Source organism: Thunnus thynnus, chromosome 19 (genome assembly GCF_963924715.1).
Source record: "Thunnus thynnus chromosome 19, fThuThy2.1, whole genome shotgun sequence".
NCBI classification, from domain to species: Eukaryota; Metazoa; Chordata; class Actinopteri; order Scombriformes; family Scombridae; genus Thunnus; species Thunnus thynnus.
The window spans coordinates 25,857,429-25,880,713 of NC_089535.1; the positions used below are offsets into that span (position 1 = coordinate 25,857,429).

General features: G+C 39.8%; 1 protein-coding gene across 6 annotated transcripts in view; it reads right to left on the bottom strand.

Moving 5' to 3' along the window:
* LOC137170309 (transcription factor 4-like) overlaps positions 1-23,285 on the bottom strand; it is a 238,616-nt gene that overhangs the window by 100,785 nt on the left and 114,546 nt on the right. For all 6 annotated transcript variants that reach the window (XM_067573569.1, XM_067573567.1, XM_067573570.1 and 3 more), the window contains 2 exons: positions 3,528-3,654; positions 1,742-1,791 (listed from right to left, as the gene is read on the bottom strand). In XM_067573569.1, the coding sequence (XP_067429670.1) occupies positions 1,742-1,791; positions 3,528-3,654 (177 nt within the window). The remainder of the gene's footprint in view (positions 1-1,741; positions 1,792-3,527; positions 3,655-23,285) is intronic.

Below are 23,285 nucleotides of genomic sequence, written 5' to 3' on the forward strand. Positions count from 1 at the left end.
AAATCAACCAAGCCAAATATAGATTCAATTTACAGTAAAAAGAAACAGAGAAAAACTACAAATCATCACAGAAAAATTTGTAATTAAAAGTGAAATCCATTTTCACAAAAAAACACACATTGACACAACAAGAGCATATAATTCTTGAAGCCTTCAATAAGTGTTAAAATAATATGAAATGTTAAACAGACTGAACTACTTTTAAATGACCAAAGAGAAACAAACACTACCAGAAGAGGTAAAGCAAAGACTCCAGAAAATAAAAAAGTGAAATATGTGAAACATCAGCAAACGTTCTGCTGCTTCTGATTCAAAGAGCAGCCGAGCTTCAGGCCTCAGAACAACAGCTGAGTCCAGTTCAAACAGCTCAGGAGGAAGATTTACCACAAATACTACAAACTGATCAGATAGAGAGATATTTACAAATTGGAAAAATAGCAGAACAGAAATAACTTGATTCATGGATGATCTGTTTAGTGATGCTTATTTTCATTTCATGCTTACTTTATTCCACAAATCATTTAGTCTATCAAATGTCACGTAAGAAGGTTCAGTTTACTATGATATAAAACAGAGAAATGCAGCAAATCATCACATTTCAGAAGCTGGAAGCTGCCGATGTTTGGTGTGGTGAAAGACTTTTTTAGTCAACGGACTAATCGATGCATCAGCAGCTCTGTTATTCAGTGGATGAATTTTCTTCTTCTTCCTCTCTAAACTAAAATCTTCCAACCATCAGCCGAACAGATCGACAGGTAGAGGTTTCACTCTAAAATACCTAAAATCCACCACAATACCCGATGAATGAATCACCTCACTAATCAATACAGTAATAGAGGAAATCAGCACACAAACTGAAACGTGGACATCATCAAAAAGAGCTCAACATCATTCTCTCTGCAACCACTCTTTCTCTTTCAGCAGATTTCTAAAAACAGGAACTGACAACACAAAGCCGGCAGCTGTTTGCGTCCAGCTCGTCTCCGACAGCAGCGTCGTCCTCATCTCCACTAATTCATAAAACCAGCACACCAACATTTGCACATTTTTTCTTCTTCTACAACTTTATGTCGTCAAAAAAAAAAAAAACAACTTCCAATCAGCAGCCGAGCAGATCGGCTGGGGACAGTTTCAGTACAAAATACCAGACGTAAATCCAAACCAACAAATGATGAATTCATCAATAAATGAATCAAAACCACGGAGATGCTGCACTTCAAATAGACCCAGAATGTTATTATGTTTTTATATTGATCTTTTCTTTTCCATAAATGTCATTGATATTTCATTTTGCACTTGTTTTAGTTCATTGTTATTAAATATGTGCTGTGATTCATTTAGAAAAGTAGAAAGGTCTCCAGTCTCTGCCAATAAATTCATTTATATTTAGAGGAATAAATGTCTTATTTTCATGTTGACTTATTAATTCTGGCTCGAAACTATAAATAGGAACCAACGAAAAAAAAAAAGCCGTGAGCTGTTTGTGTCCAGCCCCGCTCCGACAGCAGCATCATCATCATCTCCACCGATTCACAAAAGCAGGAAACGTTTGCACTTTTTCTTTTTACGACTTTTTGGTTTTTTTTTGGTCTCTGCTACGCAACCAATTAGGTGATTCCAAACATGCAGGAGCATCGGCAGCCCTTTTTTTTTTCTTCAGCAACACACACTTGTAGCAGCGATAATACCTTGGAAATAATAAAAAAAAAAAAAAAAAAAAAAAAGGCATGTTATCACTTACTGAGGACGGCAAGCCAGGAGGGACCTTCCGCACTTTTTTTGTGTGAATTTCTGAAAGAGAAAATAGAAGAAAACAATACATGAGGGTTCAACAGGCCAAGCATGCTTTTATTTCTCTTTTAAAAGGAAGTTCTGGCTTGATTTGTTTGAATTTAATCGATCACCCGTAGAGGGGAGAAGCGAGGCCACTTTTCCCACCGCAGTCGATATATTTACAAAGAAAGCCTTCACGGCAAACAAGCCGCCACACAATAAGATGCAGAAAATAAAAAGGCAGGATACAAAAAGCACAGGGTTGATTTTTTTTTTTTCTTTATGGTTTGATAAAAGGAAGGAGGGCAGCTTTTGACATGTTTATATTATTTTTCAGGGTTTCTCTCAAGGGGAGCCAGGGAGCAGCCTCTTAACTGGGAAGGTGAGATTTTGATGGAAAAATGAAAGAGCGCTTTTTTGGAAATTGGCCCAGAGTCATCGTGTGTGTGTGTGTGTGTGTGTGTGTGTGTGTGTGTGTGTGTGTGTGTGTTTGTGTCCTCTCAAGGCTAACGCTACCAAGGCTACACCGCGGCCACTATTGTCCTGCTTTTTAAAAGACTTCCCTGTATTTTTTTTTTTTTTTTTTTGCTTAAAGTCCCCTTTGAAAACACACACACACATACACACAGACAGGATGGTCACACAGAAACATGGATACACACTCACAATGACTTGCCCTCTGAAAAAAAAAAACACAACAACCATGTTTCAGAAAAGTCACAGGGGGCTGTGAACTGGCATCAGTCTGGGTGAAAATGTTAGAATCGCTGTTGTAACTTGTAAGTAATGACAGGAACGTCAGGGTGTATTTTTATCAGGTTCATTAAGCTGAGATGTGCTGTCAGAACGTTCTGGGCATCAGATGGAGTTTTGCTATTTATGCAGCAAAACATTGGAATGCAAATACAAAGACGGACAAAAATCCATCCTAACAACTCATTTTATAAATATTCAGGTTTCAAGAATTTTATAAAAACAGGAAAAAATTCTGTCAGATAATTGCCATTGTTTCCAGTGCAGTTTCCATTGTTCAGGGATGTATGAATCAAATGAGTGTGTATCTTGATCACTATTGTTATTATCATCAAGGAAATGGCACATGATTCTGGAAGATTTCTTACAGAAGTTTTAGGACTCAATTTTTTTTTTTCTTCTTTTGTGGAGAATTAATGTGTTGTTTATTAAATGGGTGAAAGCCAAACCCTCCTGTTCAGACTACACACTTTCAGGAAATAAAAAGGCGTAGCACTATGAGCACACTTTTTAATTGTTAGTTTGGGAGGTTCAGCTCTTATTACTGTCCAGTTTGAAGACGATGTAATATAACCTCAATTCAAAATGACAGTGTTGAGGTCAAAACAGCCTTCAAAACTACATACTTTTTTATTAATGTAAAACTAATTTAACTAAAAATTAAATATTCAAACTTTTACCAAACTGACTTGTTAAGTTTGTCTAAATGACGACATGAATGAAAGGCTCGCATGCCTCAAACATAGCTCTGGTCAACAGTTCATCCATTGGTCTAAATCAGTGATCAAGCTATGTCAACCTTCAGGTAACCATAGCAACAGTGCTGATGCTTCAAGCTCCTTTAGCAGTTAACTGTCTACAACCAATCAGAAAAGGTTTAGGAAGCTCTAACTCCTCCACTCATTGTTAGACATTTTGTAATGAAGAAGCTATTCATGTGAATGTCACTGTGACACTCTGTGTGTGTGTGTGTGTGTGTGTGTGTGTGTGTGACGCCTCACCCATGGAGTCCATATGCAGTGTTCTCTTCCGCGGGTTGGAGCTGTAGTGCTGGTAGTACTGACCGGCCGGCTTGGTGGGCGATGCCGCTCCAGGACTCCCCAAACCCATCTCACCACCAAGTATCGACTGGTTGGGAGACACCAACACACAGAGAGAGAGAAAATAAGAGAGAGAGTGTGTTAATTTAGCTGTTGATCAGGAAAAACCATGTCACTTTGTAGCTCAAAGGCAAAGAAGGGTCTACCACTCCTCACAAGGGAAAACAGGAAACATCAATAAAATATTTTTGCAGGTTTGTGAAGATATGAAGACTGTAGCTGAGCCAGTTAACATAGTTGTATAATGGTGATAAATCAGAGAGTTGAGTGAATCTGATAGGACTCCAACAGGTGTGGCACTAGTAATAAGATGAAAATCTTTCAATACAGGTAGCTAATATATAGTTTCAGTTTCAATTTTGAAAAAGGCTCAGTAATCTCCTAAAGCAGCTGGGCACTGTAGTTTCTAGCAGTGATACTCAAACAGGAGTAAATAGTGCCACCAGCAGAATAATAGGCATGGTTGCTCTAGTGAATACATATGCTGTACGTTAAGTTTGATGCTTGAGTTGGAATGTTGTCAGTAGTTTTGAAGAACGGTGTAATGTTAATGTAAGAATGTGGACGATAATATTAAAATAATGATGATAGGATTGAAGATGAGGACTGTTGAAATGTTGAGGAATATTGATAATCTTTCAAATATTCAGCACAGCTATCATGAGGATGTTACAAGAGAGATTATTTAATTGAGTCAAAAAAACATCAGAATATTAACAAATGTATTAAAGTATCTGAAATATAAGAAAGATGCTGACGGTTGAAATGTTCAGCACGGCTGTCGTTGTTGAAATATGGTGGAATGTTGAAGACAGTTACAGTGAATGGAACTGGAATGTTGATGGGAGTTGGAGTTATCCAGACGAATTATCTGGAATACTCATCAGGATGAATGTTCAGTAAGGCTGAAGTATTGTTAGTAGTGGAGCAGAATGCCAGAACGTAATGTATCTGAAATATTGAGTAGAATCTTAAACGGTGAGGACAATCAGGATATTGATTGCTGAACCGTTGGAATGTTGGCTTGTTGAAGAAAAGCTTGAGAAACATGTTTCTGATAGTCAAAGCCTGTCATTCAAGGTGATTTAACCTAGTTTTAATGGATATAGTGTTATCTTCACATGACCCACTCTTGTAGGAATATTCTACCAATCCATCACATAGTATGACATGAAGGCATTATAAGCAGAATATTAATGATGGGAATATTGACCACAGTTGTAATGGTGTCTATAGTTAGTTTATATTTGTGTGTGCATGTGTTTATGTGTGTTACAGTATTTATCTCCATGTATTACTGTCCTAAATAGCTTAGCATAGCATGTTATATTAAGATATTTACGGAAGTCCAAGTGTGCCAATATTAAAATCAAATCATTAATCAAACTGAAATTTCCTTTTAAATTTGTGTGTGCGTGATGTACAGTATGACAACATGAAAACTGAAATAGAAAAAGCTGGCTTTCATTTGAATGATTGAAAATGCATACTTACTGCCAAAATTAAAATTAAAGTCCACTGATGAAAAAAAAACTCCACTAACTAATAATTTGTAGTGTAGTCCAAAGCCTAATACTGCCTTAATGATGTTGTAATTGACTGTGACACACTGTAGATAGATTATCCATAGATACTGTAGAAGTTCTACATCAGAAAGACAAATGAATAAATAAATAACCGCTCTTTCGATTCAATTTTAAACTTCCAGGAACAAAGCCAAACCTAAGACACCTCGAACCGAGCTGATAATGATAAATGAAACCACGTCTGTGATATAATTTACCTCCGTGAGAGTGACCTCATGCTGCTCAGCGTGCAGACGTTCATCTCACAGCTCCCAGTCTAACTTCTCCTTCTCTGCTGCCTTTTTCCCTCTTCTCTAGCTGTGTGACTCTGTTTACGGCTCAAACTTAGCAAACGGCTCACACATTGTCCCGCTAATTAAGTTCAATGATTCGGCAGCAACAAGTGGCGTCTGGGGCTGATTCGGAGAGAAGAAGAGAACTCCAGAATAAAAGACAGAGAGAAGGATGGAGGAGAGGGTTTTTTTTTTTTTTTTTTAAGTGGCACAAAAAGTTAGTGAGGAGGAAAGAGGTGAAAAAGAACCTGCCAACCCCCCCCCTCCACCACCACCACCCCCATGTAAATAGACTCCTCCACTACTCCGTTAAAGTGTAGATTTTTTCCCCCAGCTTTCTCGTTAAGTAATTAGTGTGCAGTGTATTTAAAGCAGAGGGTGGAGGAGTGTGTTTGGAGGTGGTGGTGGGGGGGGAGGTTGGATGTTTTTCGGGCTAATCTGAATTCTGATCAGCACGTCCGTCCTCTCTGCGGCTGAAAACAAGAGTTAGCTTGGCACTGGCGGGCCGAGGAAGGCTTTTCTCATGCTAAACAGGGCCTAAGTAGGCCAATTACAGGGCCAGCCTCGGTCTCTGAGCCATTCTCCGGCTTAAAACAAAAGGGCCCTTGTCTTAAATAAAGTCAGTCACACACACAGAGAGGGAGAGGGAGTCAGACACAAAGGCACACACACACAATCACACACCGATTCAGTCATCCTGTTCCTCTGTCCGTGTGTGTTTCAGTATGTGTGTGTGTGTGTGTCGTTAGGGGGTAAAAGGGGGTTCCCACTAAAACAAAAAGGGTCTCATTGATTGTGGCGCTTTTCTTTCTTTTCTGCTCTTTTCTTCCTTTTTTTTTTTATCTTCTCGTACTCGAGCATCGAGTGAGGCCGGCCGGTCGCCCCGGCAACTAGGAGAGCTGGAGGAGAGACAAAATACCCATCTGTCTCTCTGACTGTCTCTCTTTACCTGTTTGTCTCGCTGTCTCCGCTTGTATTATACACACTGTCTGCGCGCTATAATGAAGTTACCGTGGAGATCACGATTAAGGTGATGGTCAGGTTAAGGTGAATCAAAGAAGCAGAGGCAGAAGTATCCTGAGAGGCCAAGCTTCAAAAACACTGGCTGTATTTCCCATAATGCAACTTGATTGAGCATCTTTTTCCCTGCCTGGTAAATGCCCATAGAGTATACTCCATACCTCATATTTGCAACATACTATAGGCTTTCTGTTATCAACGTTAAGTCGGCAAACACAAGAAATCTCAATGACGTCATTATGACATCATCAGGTATTTTTTTCTGACTTGACAAAGCTCCTTCAGAGCCACAAAAAACACATTATGCAACATTATTCACAGTAACTTTCTGGCAAACTTTCGCAAAAGACAAATGGACAAACTGTGTGTTTATTATTTGCTGGATTACACCACAGCAAAACTGATTTATTGAGAGGATTTTTTTTGCAGTGCGGAGGAAGTCATGTGTCTTTAACTTTTTTCTGTTCTCATGCTTACACAGTATAACACAATAAACCAGTTTGTGTGCAGGATTTATTAGGCAGTTACATTAACGACACAGAGGGTTTAATTCTCGTCAACGACTCATGTGAAAATGAAGGAAAAGGAAACCTGCCAGATCTTGACATGCATAAAAAAATACTGTTTTAAGAAAACAGACCCAATCTGAGAGATACACAAGGACACTCAGACCCAGTCTGAATAGATCCAATCCGAGTATGATGTGTCACCGATTAACAAGAAGCCACGGTCAAAATGTAATTTTTTCCTGCACTTCACAGTTTACACTCATCTCTCAATCTGGCTGAAAAATATGACAAAGAGTCTACAGCTAGTGGCTCAGAGAGGATGTACTCCAGCTTATTGCTAACATCAGTGTGCCAACATGCTGACAGTGACAACGTGAGCATACTGATGTTTGGCAGGTATAATATCTAACGTCGTTCATTTTGCAGGTATTTGGTTATAGATCAAACTTTGGACAAATAACAGTTTTGATCTGGGGTGTCCTGATAGCTGAATGGTCAGAGCACATGTAGACATAACCGCAACGTCCGTGGTTGGATTACAGCTGGACCTTTGTTGCATGTCATACCCCACTCTCTCTCTCTCCCTTCATTTCCTGTCTGAATCTATACTGCCTGCTTTCAAATTAAAAGCAAGAGGCAAACATTTTTTTAAAAAGCATTACAAAAAAAAATGACCCACTGGTGGTGCTTAAAAAGTTTTCCTCCACTTTTTGTACCTTGAATAAAAAGTAATCCGATTACACTATGTTCATGGACAGATGAGGAAGAGCTGGATCATGCTTCTTCATTTGCACATAAGTGTATGAGTAGAAGTATCGTTCTGTCATACTTTTACACCTTGTGTCTATTCCAAAACCACCTCCCAACAGGAAATTTGTTCGTCCAATCAGCTCGTTCGCGTGCGAGGCTGCAACAATATGTTGCTGAGACTTGGGAGGTGCGTGCGTCGGCTCCTCTGCGACCTACAGTCACCCATAGCTCCCTGCTCTGTGTAGATCCACAGAGACGTTTGTGTGTGTGTAGTCATAGAAGTATAATTCCAGCCTTACACTGTTGTGATAATGGTGATAATGGTCAGGTTCACTCCTCCTTTCTGTTTCCCCCTCGCTCTGTCGCTTTCTTCTTACATTATCTTGTTTTCGCTATGACCCTCTCTATGTCTTTCTGTGTGTGTGTGTGTGTGTGTGTGTCTTGCTCTCTCTCAAACACACACACACACACACACACACACACACACACACACACACACACAAACAGAGGTCTGTTTCTTGCAGAGCTGACTGGCCTACGGTACCCAGCTGCTCACAGAGACGATATTAACTAAGATAGATTACCAGAAAGAGAGAAAGATGGAGACAGAGGGAGAGAGAAAGAAAGACACATTTACACACACACAGCCAGAGAGAGAGAGAGAGAGAGAGAGAGAGAGAGAGAGAGAGCAGTAAAAAGAGGATAAGAAGAGAAAGATGGAAAGAACACGAGACCAAAATGGAAACAAGCAGACACAGACAGACATCAGAAAGAATGCAATCAAACACAATAGTCGTCATGATAGACGGCTGACTGTGATGTGAAGAGTAACTGGCAATCTTGTTTTCGGTTTAACCTTTCACCTTTACGCAGTGATGTGGAAGTGTACTTCAGGGTGTGTCGGTACGCTGTGACATCACTGCTGGGTGTGATCAGAGGTGAAAGTGGCTATAACCTCCAACCAGAGAGAGCAGGAAAACACTCAGCTTGGTGTTAAATTACTCTTTGGTTCATCATGCAGCACTTAACAGCATTTTAATAATACAGGTTCTGTTGGAAATGACACAGGTGTCAACTTGTGAAATATATTTCCCAGTTGGCCTGGGTTATATATCTCAAGAGTCTTGTAAAGCTCACAGATTAACACGTTGTATCATTTATTTTATCTGAACATTAACAGAAATGTAAAAGTAACAAATTATGGTTTTAGGATGCTGAAACTATTTCTTGACGATGCTCTCTGGCATATTTAGGTTACCATATCGTTGAGTGCAAGTTTTGCTTTTGGTGTAAAGGCATGATGATACCGAACCTGGCAATGTCACTGTAGAGCAGAAACAAGACTTCAGGAAACTGGTGCTTTTACATGTCGATTTATATGCAGAATAAAAAAAACAGCTTTAGAGGTGTTTATAGGTGTATTTTTGAACTTTGGACAGAGTCAGGCTAGCTGTTTCCACCTGCTCCCAGTCTTTATGCTAAGCTAAGCTAACTATGTCTTGACTCCAGCTCCATAGCCTACTTATTGCACAGAAATGAAAAGTAGTATCAATCCTCTAATGTCATTCTCACAAACACAACAGATTTACCAAAAAAATATTGAACTATTCCTTTCAGGATTTTAACTTTAAAGTCAAAAAAGGTAAAAAAAAAAAAAAAAAGAATATAATTGTTTTCTGTCTCCCTCTTTGTCCACCCCCCCCCCCCCCCCCCCACACACACACACACACCACACACACACACACACACACACCGCCCATTTTCTCTCTCTTCCATTTCTTTCTCTCCCACTCGACCCTCTGTCCTCATGTGACTGAAAAACCAAATGCTCAGATGTCATCAATTTCCACCATCACAAGGATGAGAGACAGAGAGAGATAGAGAGGAGAGAGAGGGAGAGAGAGAAAGAGGAGGGAGAGAGAGAGGGAGAGAGAGAGGCAGGAAGAAGTCATTAATTACTAGGAAGTGCTGGCGAGGCAGCGGCGCACCTGTACGCCAGCTTCGCTCCAGCTGACACACACACACACACACAAATGTATCCACGTTAACACACACGTACGCGCACTAACACACACACACAGACTCCTGAGGGAGTGAGGCCCTGAGGCTGCTACCAGAAACAGTAAAAACCAGCAGAGACAACGATGAAAACTGGACTCACGGAGCCACAACACTGTACCATACAACACCATACAACCTGTAATGTGTGCAAAGCCACTAGAACAGAGTGAAGCAACAGACTGCCCGGTAAGTGATTCAGCCTCAGCCATCAATTTCATCTGAGTGCAGTAACAACATATCTTGTGTTCTGTTTTTAATATAAATCACTGCTAAACTTGCAAATCAGACCGATGCTGCTAAAGCACACATTCAAGGTTACTTGCACAATGTCCAAAGAAATGAAGGCATATTTGTTTTAATAAAAGTCATGCCAAAAAAAAAGAATAAAAAAATGCAGGAACATTTACATTTTCTTCTTAGAAACTTAGAAGATCATAACACATTGACAGAAAGACAGTGATCCTAAAACACAACGTTATCAGTGAGCCACTTCAATGATGGAGAGCTAATTTTTGATCAAGTGATGAATTTGTTTCATGCCATCTGTTGGATGTGATAGGATAAAGGGGCCTTTTAAAGGGACAAAAACTATAAATGTATACATATTTTTTTTCTTCTTTACACCAGTGGTTCCCTCATGATGACAGCTGAGGGGGGAAAGTATATCCTTAAGCTCTACATCTCTGTTCAAAGACAATCACAAACTTCAAAGACAGTATAATTCCACCGTTAACTACACATTTTTTAACAATGAAGCCCAATAAAGATTTAAACAAGGCACTCATCTGCCGGGGTTAGAGGTTCACTTCCCTCTGGAGGGACAAACAATAAAAAGACAGTTAGTGTAACACAAAGACACAAAGTTTTTGCAAGTTACAACAACCAATCACATCCGAGATAAAGACTGAGACAGCTGATTACGTTACGCCATCGAGGTTAAAGACTGAGACGGCCAATCACGTCGCAGAACCGCCGTGACAACACAAATAGACAAAGAAATGGCCAATCAAATCAGCGCACTGCGATCTGTGAAACACCTGCTGCTGCTGTGTGTGTGTGTGTGTGTGTGTGTGTGTGTGTGTGTGTGTGTGTGTGTGTGTGTGTTTACTAGAACGATGTCAGAGAGAGAAAAACCTCGGGGACAGATCACAGCACACACACACACACACACACACACACACACACACAAACCGCAGTAGCACTTGAAGCAGCAAGGGATCGACTCGCCAATGACAACTTCCTCCATCTTCCAACCGCTCACCCCCCCACCCCCCACATACACACACAAAATTACACACACTCCTCTCAAAAACACACCAATCACACACACACACACGAAGCAGTTCAAAGCATTTCTCCTTAATTAGCGCTCAACGCTTGGCTTGACAAATAAATAGCGATCATTTAAGAACACTTAGAGAGGAATCAGACAGCACATTACACCTCACAATATCTGGCAGCTTCCTGCACGCAATTAGAAGCAGGGGAGGAGGGGGGAAGATGGGGGGGGGGGGGTGAAAGGATGAAGGATGAAGGATGAAGGATGAAGGGGAGAGATGGCAGTTCAGAGGGAGGAAGTAGAGAAAGGTGGGAAGGATAGAAGTAAAGCTTTGGAGTAAAGACGTGAAGTAATTTGGGAATAAAGGAGGTTAGGGAGGGGAGAAGAGAACAAAGGTGGGAGAATAACACGGGAGGAGAGATGAGGAGTGTCTGGAAAAGCGACCAAATAGGTAAGAAAGAGGTTGGTAAGAGAGGGAAGGAAGGAAGGATAAAAGTTGAGAAGAAGAGACAATCGAGTAAGGAAAGAAGGAGGGAAAGAGGTCAAAAGAGAGAGAGGGGTGGAGAGAAAGACAGTCAAAGGAGGAGGAACTGAGGGAGGGAGGAAAGATGTCGGAGAAAACAGTTGTTGAGGGAAGAAGGGGAAAGGACAGGGGGAAAAAAGGAGAGATGAGTAGAGGAAAGGAGGAGTAAAGGAGGGAAAGAGGAAAAAGAGAAGGAGGTGGAGAATGAAAGAGGGAAGCAGAGATGAGTGAAGGGAAGCAGGGAGGAAAGGAAAGAGGAAATGGAAGGAGAGTTTTTGAGGGAGGGTGGAAAAGAATGAAAAGTAGGAGGGATGGAAGTAGAAAGGCAGAATCAAATAAGTAAGGAAGGAAAGAGAAAGGAAGGAGAGAGTAACAGAAAAGAGAAGAGAAGGATGAAGAGAGGGAGGGAAGGAAAAAGGGGACAAGAAAGAGAAGTTGGAGGGAAAAACAGAGGAGGGATGGAAGAGATTGAAGCAGAGACACCGGGAGGAAGACAAGGGAAGGAGGGAATAAAGACGGCAAGAAAGAGGCAAAGAGATAAAGGGAGAGAGAAGAATGGAAAGAGGGGAAGAAATGGGTGGATGAAATGGGAGGAGACAGGAAGTGAATGAATGATAGATGGGGAGACAGATTTATATTTAGAGATGAAAAGAGAGATGAAAAGAGAATGAAAAATAGGCTTCCCTGCAGTGCCATCTTGAACTGATGACTCCCATCATGCCTCAGTCCCAGCTGCCTTCACTTTGCAGTCGTTAGAACCAGGAACAAACACAGACAGGAGTGTAGAAATAAACCTTGTAGACTGGACATACTTCCATATAAAACACATATTAACCCAATGAACATGTAGCGGGAGAACAAGAAGCCACCGCATGGCTAATCTTTAAGTCAGAGCCCAAGTGTTTTCAGTCGCAGTTCCTCTGATGTCCACTAGGTGCTACTCCAAGAAAAACTAGGACTGTATTGAAGTGAATAGGAAAAAGCCCTGATGTTTCTTTAGAAAGAAAAAGTTCCAGTATGTTTTTTCATGCACTTCTGTATTATTTAGCAACGTTGTACTTATCAGAGATTTCAGAAAAACAAAACTTTCCAAATTTGATGTTGACGTTAGTAAGTACAGTCACTCCAATATGACGTGAGGGTGGCGTAACTATAGACGGCTCTGATGGCTTCACTCTCGCACTCAAATTAGGATTTGAGTGCGAGAGTTTGGAGAGATTTTCTGTTTTCCAGTGACTGGCAAAGAGCTATGACAAAACATTGTCTATGGTTAATACTGGAGTATCTGAAATCACAAGCAGTTAAATGTTTGTTGATTTAAAGCTACGGCGTGTTAGTTTTTTCTCATATTTTAAGTTGAAATATGTCAATATATATCTATCTGCATTAGTTCAATCTAAGAGCTCTGTTACCTCCAGTCCCCGGAGAGAAATCAATACATCAAGGGCATGTGATTACGTAAGAGAGACAATGTCAGAATCTTAACTCTGTTTCAGTAACACACTGATTGAAAAAAATGTATGCTGACGATTCATTGGTTTATTCATTAATTCATCTGTTTTACAGCATGTGTTGTTAGCCATAAACTCTCTTTTTCTGATTTGTTGACCCCTGATCTGATGAAAAGAATGATTGAGAATCATGTTTTTGTTGCTTCCCGTTTTTATTTGTGTGTGTGTTGACGTGGGTAGTACGCTGTGAGATATCTTTTGCTTCCTCTTTGATTTATATCATTTGTCTTTTGAAAGAAGTTAATATGTACAGTTGGGTTTGAGGAAAATTATATTCATAGAATATATCAGTATATAATAATGACATAAATTGAGATAATCTGATAAACTGTCATTCACTTGGATTTGTCATTTTGGATTCATTTTCTTATTGCACTATGCATTTCAATCTAATTTTGCATCATTTTGCAGGTTACACGAATGCTTTCGCTCTCAATATGTATGTCTATATTAACCCTTGGCGTGGATGGAGCTCTGGAGAGATGAGGGATGAGGTGGTTTAAAGTATTTATGTGCTTTTAAGAGCTTTTAAAGCCATACGTCAATTTTCAGAACTTTCCAAAGCCTGGGTCGAATTTCTTTCTCGTTTAAAGGAAGTTTAAGGCCTGTGGGATCCAGGATGTTGTTGCTTCATCTGTCACAGATAAGAATCCAAAAGTCTTGCAGAACTGAGCTCTGATGAAGGAAACACATGAAAAATATCAACTCGTTTTCCCACATCGCATGGATCAAGACTGGTTTACTCATATGAACGAGTGTGTGTGCGCAAAGACACACATGCATCACTTGTGCATGCATCAGTATGTGTATTTCATGCTTTTTGAATGTGTTTATTGTATGTGTGTGTGTGTGTGACAGCATACTGTTTGATGTTAGACACATCAGAGTGGGAAGAGGGTTAACTTCACTGACAGAGACAGAGAGTAACGCCCTGCTTTGCCTCCGTGATGCCTGATGAGAACTTGTTAAACAAACACAGAGTCAACTGCTGCAAGTATCGATTTCATAATTTGACCCTTTTTACTTCTGCCAAAAATCTCAACGAAAAAAAAACAGAAAATAAAGAAACACATCAATTTTTATGTGGCACTACAGTTTTATGACATTGTGCTCTCCAAAGGAAGAGGGATCAATTGCTCTTTAGGGATTATAGATTGATTTTGCAGTGTTGCTCAGGATGAGAAGGTGAGTAGGTTATGCTATTATAGTAGTGTAGGATACAACTTAACCCTTTGTGCCTGAGTGACGCAATTTGCATCACAATTTGTACCCCTTAATCTAAAAATCATAACTCTGTCAAAGAGGCAACATACACATGCTGTAAACATTTTATAAATTGAGATCTTGGTTCATAATCATGAAATTTATAACTTTTTCTCCAGTAAAAGTAACTCAGTCAATCATTTTAGTGTTGAGAAGCAAACACAGCATGTAACTCAGTGAAGAAGATTCACCATAATTTAATAAAAGGAAAAAAAAAGACGTGACATCACAACTTGATATCAATCAGAATGATGTCACAAAACCTATTAATGCCTCGCTGTCTGATACAGAACAATTACAATCAACAAAAGTGATAAAATAAATGAAAAAGGTGTTTCTGTATTTTGTTCTTTTGGATCCATCAGTGCATTTTTTGACTTTACTAAGGCTCAGAATGTCCCATCAACATAGTTCTTATATCTTCGGACCCCAATCAATCTCCTCTATCCATTCATGTATGGATATTTGTCTTATTTTGAAAAATTGTGGACATAAAGACAAAAATACCCAAACTTAAATTTACAATATTAGTTATTTCCTAGAGCATGTATAGTACTACTCACATGCAAAATGATAATAACTTGTCCTGACAAAGGAACATATAGCATGCCTGAGTGACACATGTAGTTACTATTTATAAGTCTATAAATGAAAAACAAGCAAACACAAACACTATAGGAAGGGTTGATGCTAAATTTAGGATTGCTACATTAGTGAGGTAATGTGCCATTAAAGATGAGCTTGTTGCATGAGGTCATATTGTGTATTTCACTAAAATGACAATTGTTGTGTGCACATATGTTGCTGCCTGATGCTGTGCAGTGTTGTTGAGCCTGTGATCCAGCAGTCAAGACTTCTGAGTCTCTGAGCGACATCAACAACAAACAGAATTATCAGAATAAAGAGTTATGATGAGAACATCATGATAACTAATGTTCCAGCCATCCATGATCTTAATTTTCCACTAACTTTAAGGTGCAATGAAATGATTAAATTCTCGGAGATGCCAAAATTTTGCGATTAAAAATATGTGTATGTCTCAAAAACTTTATGACTATAGAAACCCAGTAGCTCCATCGAGTCATAATGACACTGGGTGGTCCTGACACTCAGAACGTTCATATAATGCATAACACACACACATATAAACTGTCAAATGTCATAGCTGATGTATCAGTATGGCGAAATTGAAAACACACACACACAGTTTACATAGTTTGTGTGTATTTGTGATCAATAGTAAAATAAAATAAAGTGTTGATCTATGTGGCCGGCAGATGAGACTAACGACGGCTGAAGGTCTCCTGAGAGCAACAAGCAGCTGGATCAGTGTGTGAGTGTTTGCGTGTGTGTGTGTGTGTGTGTGCATGTTCAGAGCTGGAGAGCAGCTGTGAGAAGAACATCTCACCACACACAAAGATGCACAGGATGAGTGGATATAAGAGGAGAGAGGAGTTATTTATGTCAGATTGATAGATTTTATTTATTTTGTATATATATATAATATATATTGATATTTCCCGTCATGTAAACAGTCTTTGACTTGCCCTTGTTTTTTTCTTCCTTGACTTCAAGACCAGCTGTTGAGGGCTTGTATTTCTGGCTGCTACGCCATTGGTCAGTACGGACTGAATGAAGTGATGAACACACACACACATACTCCCTTGGTAACCAGATTCCACTGTAAAGCCCACGCACAGGAACTGTCGGCCTTCCAAACACACACACACACACACACACACAGAGTTATGCCTGGCCTTCATACCGACACATTCCACAGATCTGTGGAAATATTGCATCTTGATAGAGAGAGGCAGCAAAGCAACAGGGATCAGACAAAAACACAAATTTGCAAATTACAAATTTGTTGTAAATCAACACCTTTCATACTAAAGCAGCTGTAATTTTGGAGATACCCACTTTTATTGTCTGACTCTTCGTCTGCTGAAGCTTCGAATTAGCTTCAGCTGAACCTAGAATGCATTTTCACACAGAACCAGGACTGTGGATTTTGTCCCCAATCTTTTACACTGAAGTTCCCATTAGACGTTATGGCTACACATACAACAACAAACCACTGAAACAACATGCTGAAATGACTTCATACCACATGTTTTCCTTTCCTGCCATTGCACAAAATCTCAGGTCAGTTTTGCAGAGACGATCGTACACTCCCATATAACCACTCAGACATATTAAAGGCTGATAAAAGGGACATACTGAAAAGCAGCAGAGCATCAAAGGACTCATTGTGTTTTTTATACCTCAAACAAAACCTACTTTTATAAATATATGGGGAGATTTAAAAAAAAAAAAAAACAGCAAATGAGAACTAGCGATAAAGACAGAGATAGAGACTACAGAGCCGCTGTCTGCTTCAGTAATAGGATGACTCTATCTCTCTCTGCAGGCTCTTGACCTGTCAGAGAGGTGTGGGGGTCAGAGGTCGGTGTGTTTGGAGAGCCCCTCAGAGTGTTTAAAAGGACCGGTTCAGCTTGTTAAGGACTGCTGAGGAGTGAACGGGAAGCTGAGGACGACACACACCTGCTGCAGTCAAAGCAGGTGATGGAAAGTCAACACAGCTCGCGCTTTAGATTTGAGTCATGTAGGTAATACTGAGTGGAGCTGCAGAGCTTTAATTACTAACAGATATACCTGCATATTCCATAAAAACATGAATAACATTTTTAATTTATTTTAATATAGTGTGTGTGTTTGCAAGAGAGTAAATGTAAGGTTGTGGAATAACATATCTACATACATGTGCTTAATATAAGTGTATGTATGTGTGTGTGCACCTTTTTTTAATAGGTAAATGCAGCTTCTAAGCTCCTCTGAAACCTCACACAGCTTCAAAACGGAGCCTTCAGCACTTTTTACTGACAGATGTGTGGTTGTGTGTGTCTCTGTGTGTTTGTGTGAGAGAGAGAAGGGTTAAAGGCTTTTTTTTCATGTTGCATTCCACCAGAACCTCACATCCAGACTGCTGCTGCCTCAGCTGTAGCTGCCGGCCGACAACTAACCTACTGATCTGTGAGGCGATAACTGGATGACAGGCACACTTTGGTGTGGCTGAGAGTCCGTGTGGCTGAGTGTGTGTGTGTGTGTGTGTGTGTGTGTGTGTGTGTGTACGGCTGACACAGTGGCTTTGGCTTGAATGAACGACAGAGTGAGGGGAAACTGAGAGAAGGAGAAAAATGTTGAAAAACAGCAAGACAAGAACATATAAAGAGTGTTTGTGAGAGAGGGAATGATAGACAGTAAGAGAGGGCAACAAGTCCTCACAATTAAACATCAAAATACATATTTTGTAACTGCATTTTCTAATCAGCAGGACGACGTCTGTGCCTTCCATAACTGTCACATATCGGACAAATACATCAGTTTTATGATCTAACATTTGGTTGGGTGTAAAACAAACTTGGCTATGTTTAGGGAAAGATCATGGTTTGGGTTAAAATAAGGTTACAAAAACTTCTTGGATTGAGTTAAAATTATCACTCTGTGGCCTGACTTCCTCCTTTGTTCCTGATGGACCAGAGTCATAATTCCCACAGGTGCTAGAGGGCTTTCTTATCTAAATGTAAACATATCTCTCAAAGATAGCAGTGGTGAGAACAAGAGAGAGAGAGAGAGAATGAAGGGGGAGGATCATCTTCTCCCATCCTTTCATCCAGATGATGTGGGTTTTTCTGCTTATGTAGACAAAATTTCCCTTTAGATAGCAGCCATAGAGAGGCCACATTGTGGGGATGTGAATCTGTTGACACAGTCATGTTGTGGGGACTTGCCTCCCTTATGACGTAAATCATTAATTTTAGGGTGAAGACTTGGTTTAAAGTTAAGGTTAGTTGAGGGTTATGTTAAGGTTAGGGTTAGGCAAGTAGTGGTTATGGTTAAGGTTAGGATAAGTCTCCAGGAAATTTAAGTCAATGTAATGTCCTCTGAAGTGATAGAAACATGACTGTGTGTGTGTGTGTGTGTATGTGTGTGTGTGTACTGTACATTAATTCAACCCATGAGGGTGTTTCAACGGTGGTTATGGGAGCTCAGGTGATACTCTCAGCAGCACTGAAGCCACAGAAATCTCCATAAAAACGCGGTGAGAACAAACAACATACTGATGATGAGGCTTGATAGCAATGAACCTAATAAATTAAGATTGTATTGAGGGTGGTGCTCGTGGGAGGGCCATGATGCCATCAAAATCCTAAAGGGTTCATCTTCTGTGGAGCAGAAATTAGATCAGAACATTTAAAAAAATCTGTTCATTTGATCCTGATACCAAATAAAAATAATCAAAATCTGGTCAATAGTTTTTGAGATATGTCACACATTTTCAGGTAGGCCATGTTCAACAAGCCCTTATGCCTAAACAACAAAAGTGGTCCGTTTTCACTGATCATTTTCTGATCTGCCATATAGTTAAAGTTTGGTTGAAGACATATATTAGTTCAATATTTTGGCAAATGCGCTCATTTGCCTCCTTTCTCAGAGTGAAATGAGTTGTCCAATATCAGTCTCATGCCTGTGTGTTAAAGGTGCATCCCAGCATTTTAGCATTGAACTGTCATAAAGTTGCTGGACTTACAAAAGACAGGTTTTTGAAAATAATGGTCAAAACTGGACAGCAGAGGCCAAGATATCCTGACTTGGCCTCCCTAGTATATGTCAAGCTCCAAAAAGCTGGATTCGATATTTCAGATAATGCAACTAAATAGTGACTCCCAGGCAGGGAAAGACTCCCTGCCGGGTAAATGCACATCCTTCAAACTCTGCGTCCCCCAGACACAGCATTTCTTTTAAAAACTTAAAGTCTCAAGCCCAATCACAGACGATGACATCATCAGGGTTATTTTCTCAGACTTTGGAAAACTCCCTTCAGAGACACAGAAGACATTACACAACTGCTTTCATAGGCTAAGTAGTACTCTTTATTACAAGTAAAAGGTGAAAAATCGGTGGAGTAACCCTACAACCCTACAAACGTGGAGTCAGGATGGGGTTAGCCTAGCTTAGCATAAAGACTGGAAGCAGTGGGAAACAGATTGTATCTCATTTGTTTTTGGTTTTAGGGGGAGTTACATGTTGGAATGATTTCTTTACAAACGGCAGTTTATCCATCTGCCCAGTACATCTTTGCAGCATCTCCACAGGTTGCCAGTTAACCTCACTGTGACAACGAAATCCAGGAAGCGACTTCACCCCACTGTTGTTAGCCAAGAAATAGTTCCGGAGCATAACTCCCCCATTTTTACCATCCCAAAAAGGTTGAACTATTCCATTATTGGTTATTAGGCAACAAAAATTACTTGGATAAGGTGGTGGTCATGGTTAAAAGAAAGTAATGTTGTCTACTGATAGGTGATAGGATGTGAACAGCAATCTCCAGTGTCAAAGATGGACAATAAGATCATGCGATATGATCGATATGAACCTCGAGATGATACTGTTTTGTCAACTACTGCTAGGTCAAGAATGAGTATTGTCTTTATGAACAAACATGAACAAGAAGTCCTTAAAGTTCTCAGATAAAATTAAATAAACATCTACACTTCTATGACAACTGAGCAAATCTATCTGCTGATGAAGATCATGTATATGATTAAAACCACCAGAACAGCTACTTCACAGACCTTGTCGTGGGACTGTTAACTGCACTTTCATGCCAACTCAATGATTAATCTTGCTACAAACCGCATGAGGTGAACAAAAATGAAAGTAAAAGATAGTTTCTGGTATGTCTATTACACACAACTACATTAAAATATGTATAATTTTGAATAAATGTAATTTCACCTGCAAGTTAAATTACAGTAAATACATAAACAAAAATTCATCCATGATGTCACCTGTAATCAAACAACAGACTCAGTCCCTTTCCATCCCTGGTGTTTTGAATGTATTCATGCCACCTTCAGCCAACAGACGATGGTTTTTGGAGGGTGTTTGGATGTTTTTAGGGGAGCAGGCTGTTGGGGGGTTGGGCTCGTACATTGGCAGGAGGCCATGTTTCCCAGCCCCCACCACTCATTTACAGCTAGGAGAGAATCACTATGGCACTGTCAGCTTCAAATACAAGCAGTCAGTTCATACCATATACACATCAGTAGTGGAAAAGAGAAGCTCTGTTGTGCAGAAAATAAACACTGTAGTGTATTTTTCTCTTGGACAGAAATTAGACCATTAGACACTGATGGACTATCCATCCATCCATTGTCTACAGTGAAGTCAGACAGAAGGGCTAGTTTGAAAGACCATGTGGAAATCAGTACAAATAAAATTATTTGAAAAACATCAAAATGATAAATAAAAATAAAATGATAATAAAGATAAAATCATTGTATCTATTTTGTTTAAGTGTTCTAGCACCTCCTACAGGCCATTAAGCATGGCTTATAAAGAGAACTGGATACAATGTTGGAGGCGGGGCCCCATTCATTCCTATGAAAGTTGCTCAGTGGTGCATGAAGCCAAAGAAGCCACTTCCCGCTGTAAAGAAATTACCTGGATGAAACGTACTGCTCATGCTCTATGGGCCCCAGCGCCCATGGGGCATGCTCACTGGAGACTTCCGCCGGTTGAGATGGCTAACGTCCAGTTTAGTCCTCCAGCTAACTTGGACGTTGTGACGCTCAGAAAATGTATTCACCGCTTTACAGCCGCTCCTTTTCCCATGATTGTGTGCCAGCCCAGAGGTTGTAATTTCACGGTTTGACCACTATGTTAAATTGGCTTCAAAGCCCGGCGCACTTCCTGGGACAGCATGGTTTAAGACCTCTGTTTTCATCCGGCTCCATCCACCTGCTTTTCACTACTACAACTAACTTGACCACATGGAATACAACAATACAACCAGTGCATGTTGACAAAACTCACTTTATGCTCCTTCGTCATTGACGCTACCTAGTGCTACTTCAGTTGAATCGGAGTGTCACGTTATTCCTATTGAAATGATGTAATACAATTTATCTAAACTTGCGCCTGACACAATCCTGAAAATAATTCTCTGAAATGATGATTAACATTTTCCTAAAAAGTTTTTGCACCACATAAATTCTGCATCAAACTGGATTAAAACCAATCAAAATTCAGTGACAGAACATTTTGACTATGTGATGACAAAACTCCCCAATCACATCACCAAGAGCTAATGGTATGGCAATGTCAGTTGGTCTACTGCTTTAGTCCAGACAGAGATATCTTGACAATTATTGGATCTAGACGCTGCCCACAATATTTTTAAATAGATCTGCTTTTGTGCCCAGTGACGGCTGTTCCTGTGGTTGGAAATACAATCAAGCCAATCAGAGCTCTGTAGGTGAGCTTAAGGATGTCATCTTCCTGTGCCAGAAAAATGTCAACAAACGTAAATGGGGGGTAACATGAACACAATGTCAGATTGAATAATATAGTGAACCAAAATTACAATTTAGTCTGATAATGAGGCTGAATGTTTTGGAACTCAGCTGGAGGAGATTTGCAGATTTGTGGTTTTTATTGAACACAATAACAAAATTTTGTAAATTTAAAACTTTCACACTCTAAAACAAAAACTGGAGCCAAGACGTAGAATCGAAACCTAAATTACCTCAAAACACCAATGGTACAAATCTATTTGGTTTGGTCAGAGAATTGAGGAATAAACTGAGGTCATTGGAAATCTGCCTGCTGTTAGCATTTGAGCTCATCCTCCCCTCTAAGTGTTTTTTTTTTTCTTTTATTACAAGGACAGAATTTTCACTAACAGCCGAGGATGAAGCCAGAGGATATTGGACTTCAGCCCAGCATGTAAATTTATCTGCCATTTCCAAACAATTTCCATCAGGAGCCATTCAGACTGTGTAGAAGGATAATTTGACAGCAGCCCAGTAGGAAAATGGCCAGTGAGGCAGTAATGTTTGATTTATTTCATATTTTTGTCCTCTAAAGTTTGCTATAGCCTCGTACAAAGGCCACAGCTGGATATCAGAGGTGGTTATAAATAAAAGATCAGCGAGTCTGTGATAAATGGAGGGATGGATGGATGGGTTGATGGATCAGAGAGCGATCAAGTCAACAAATGAGCTGACAGATGAACAAATGAATACAGTATATGGATGAATAGTGAACTAATGAGTGATCAGATGGATAAATGGGTGGATTTGTTGGAGAGTGGTCAAAACAACAAATGGACGACAAATGGACGAAAGCAACAAACGGACCGATGAATGAACAAATGAAGAAGGGATGAATGTGTGAATGAAGGAGTGTTTAGATGGGGTGATGGATAAATGGCAAACAGAACCTTGTAAATGAATAAATGAACAAACAACCAAACAAAATGGATGAATGGATGGTTGGATGAATGAATCATCTAATGAATGTATGAGTGAATGAATGAGTGATGGTCAGATGGTCCAATGGATGGATGGCTGAGCATAGTAAATGAATAAATTACCAAACTTCCTGATGGCTGTGTGTGTGAATAATTGAAAGAAATAATGAATGAATGAAGGAGTGAATGATGGAATGATCAGATGGACCAATGGATTGATGGTTGAACGCTGCAAATATATGACAAACTACCTAATAGATATATGGGTAAATAATGAATGGATGAATAAATAGAAGAATGAATGAAACACCTAATAAACGAATGAATGTATGCGTGGATGAATGAGTGATCAAACCAAAGTATAGGTGGTTGAACATAGAAAATGAATTAATTAACCACCTCCCTGATGAAAATATAAGTTAATGAATGAATGTTTCACTGATTGAATGGACAGCCCATGTAACAAATGAATGATTGTATGAGTGCATGAATGAGTTATCACATGGGCCAATGGATGGATGGCTGAGCATGGTAAATGAATCAATTAACAAATTTCCAAACGGATATA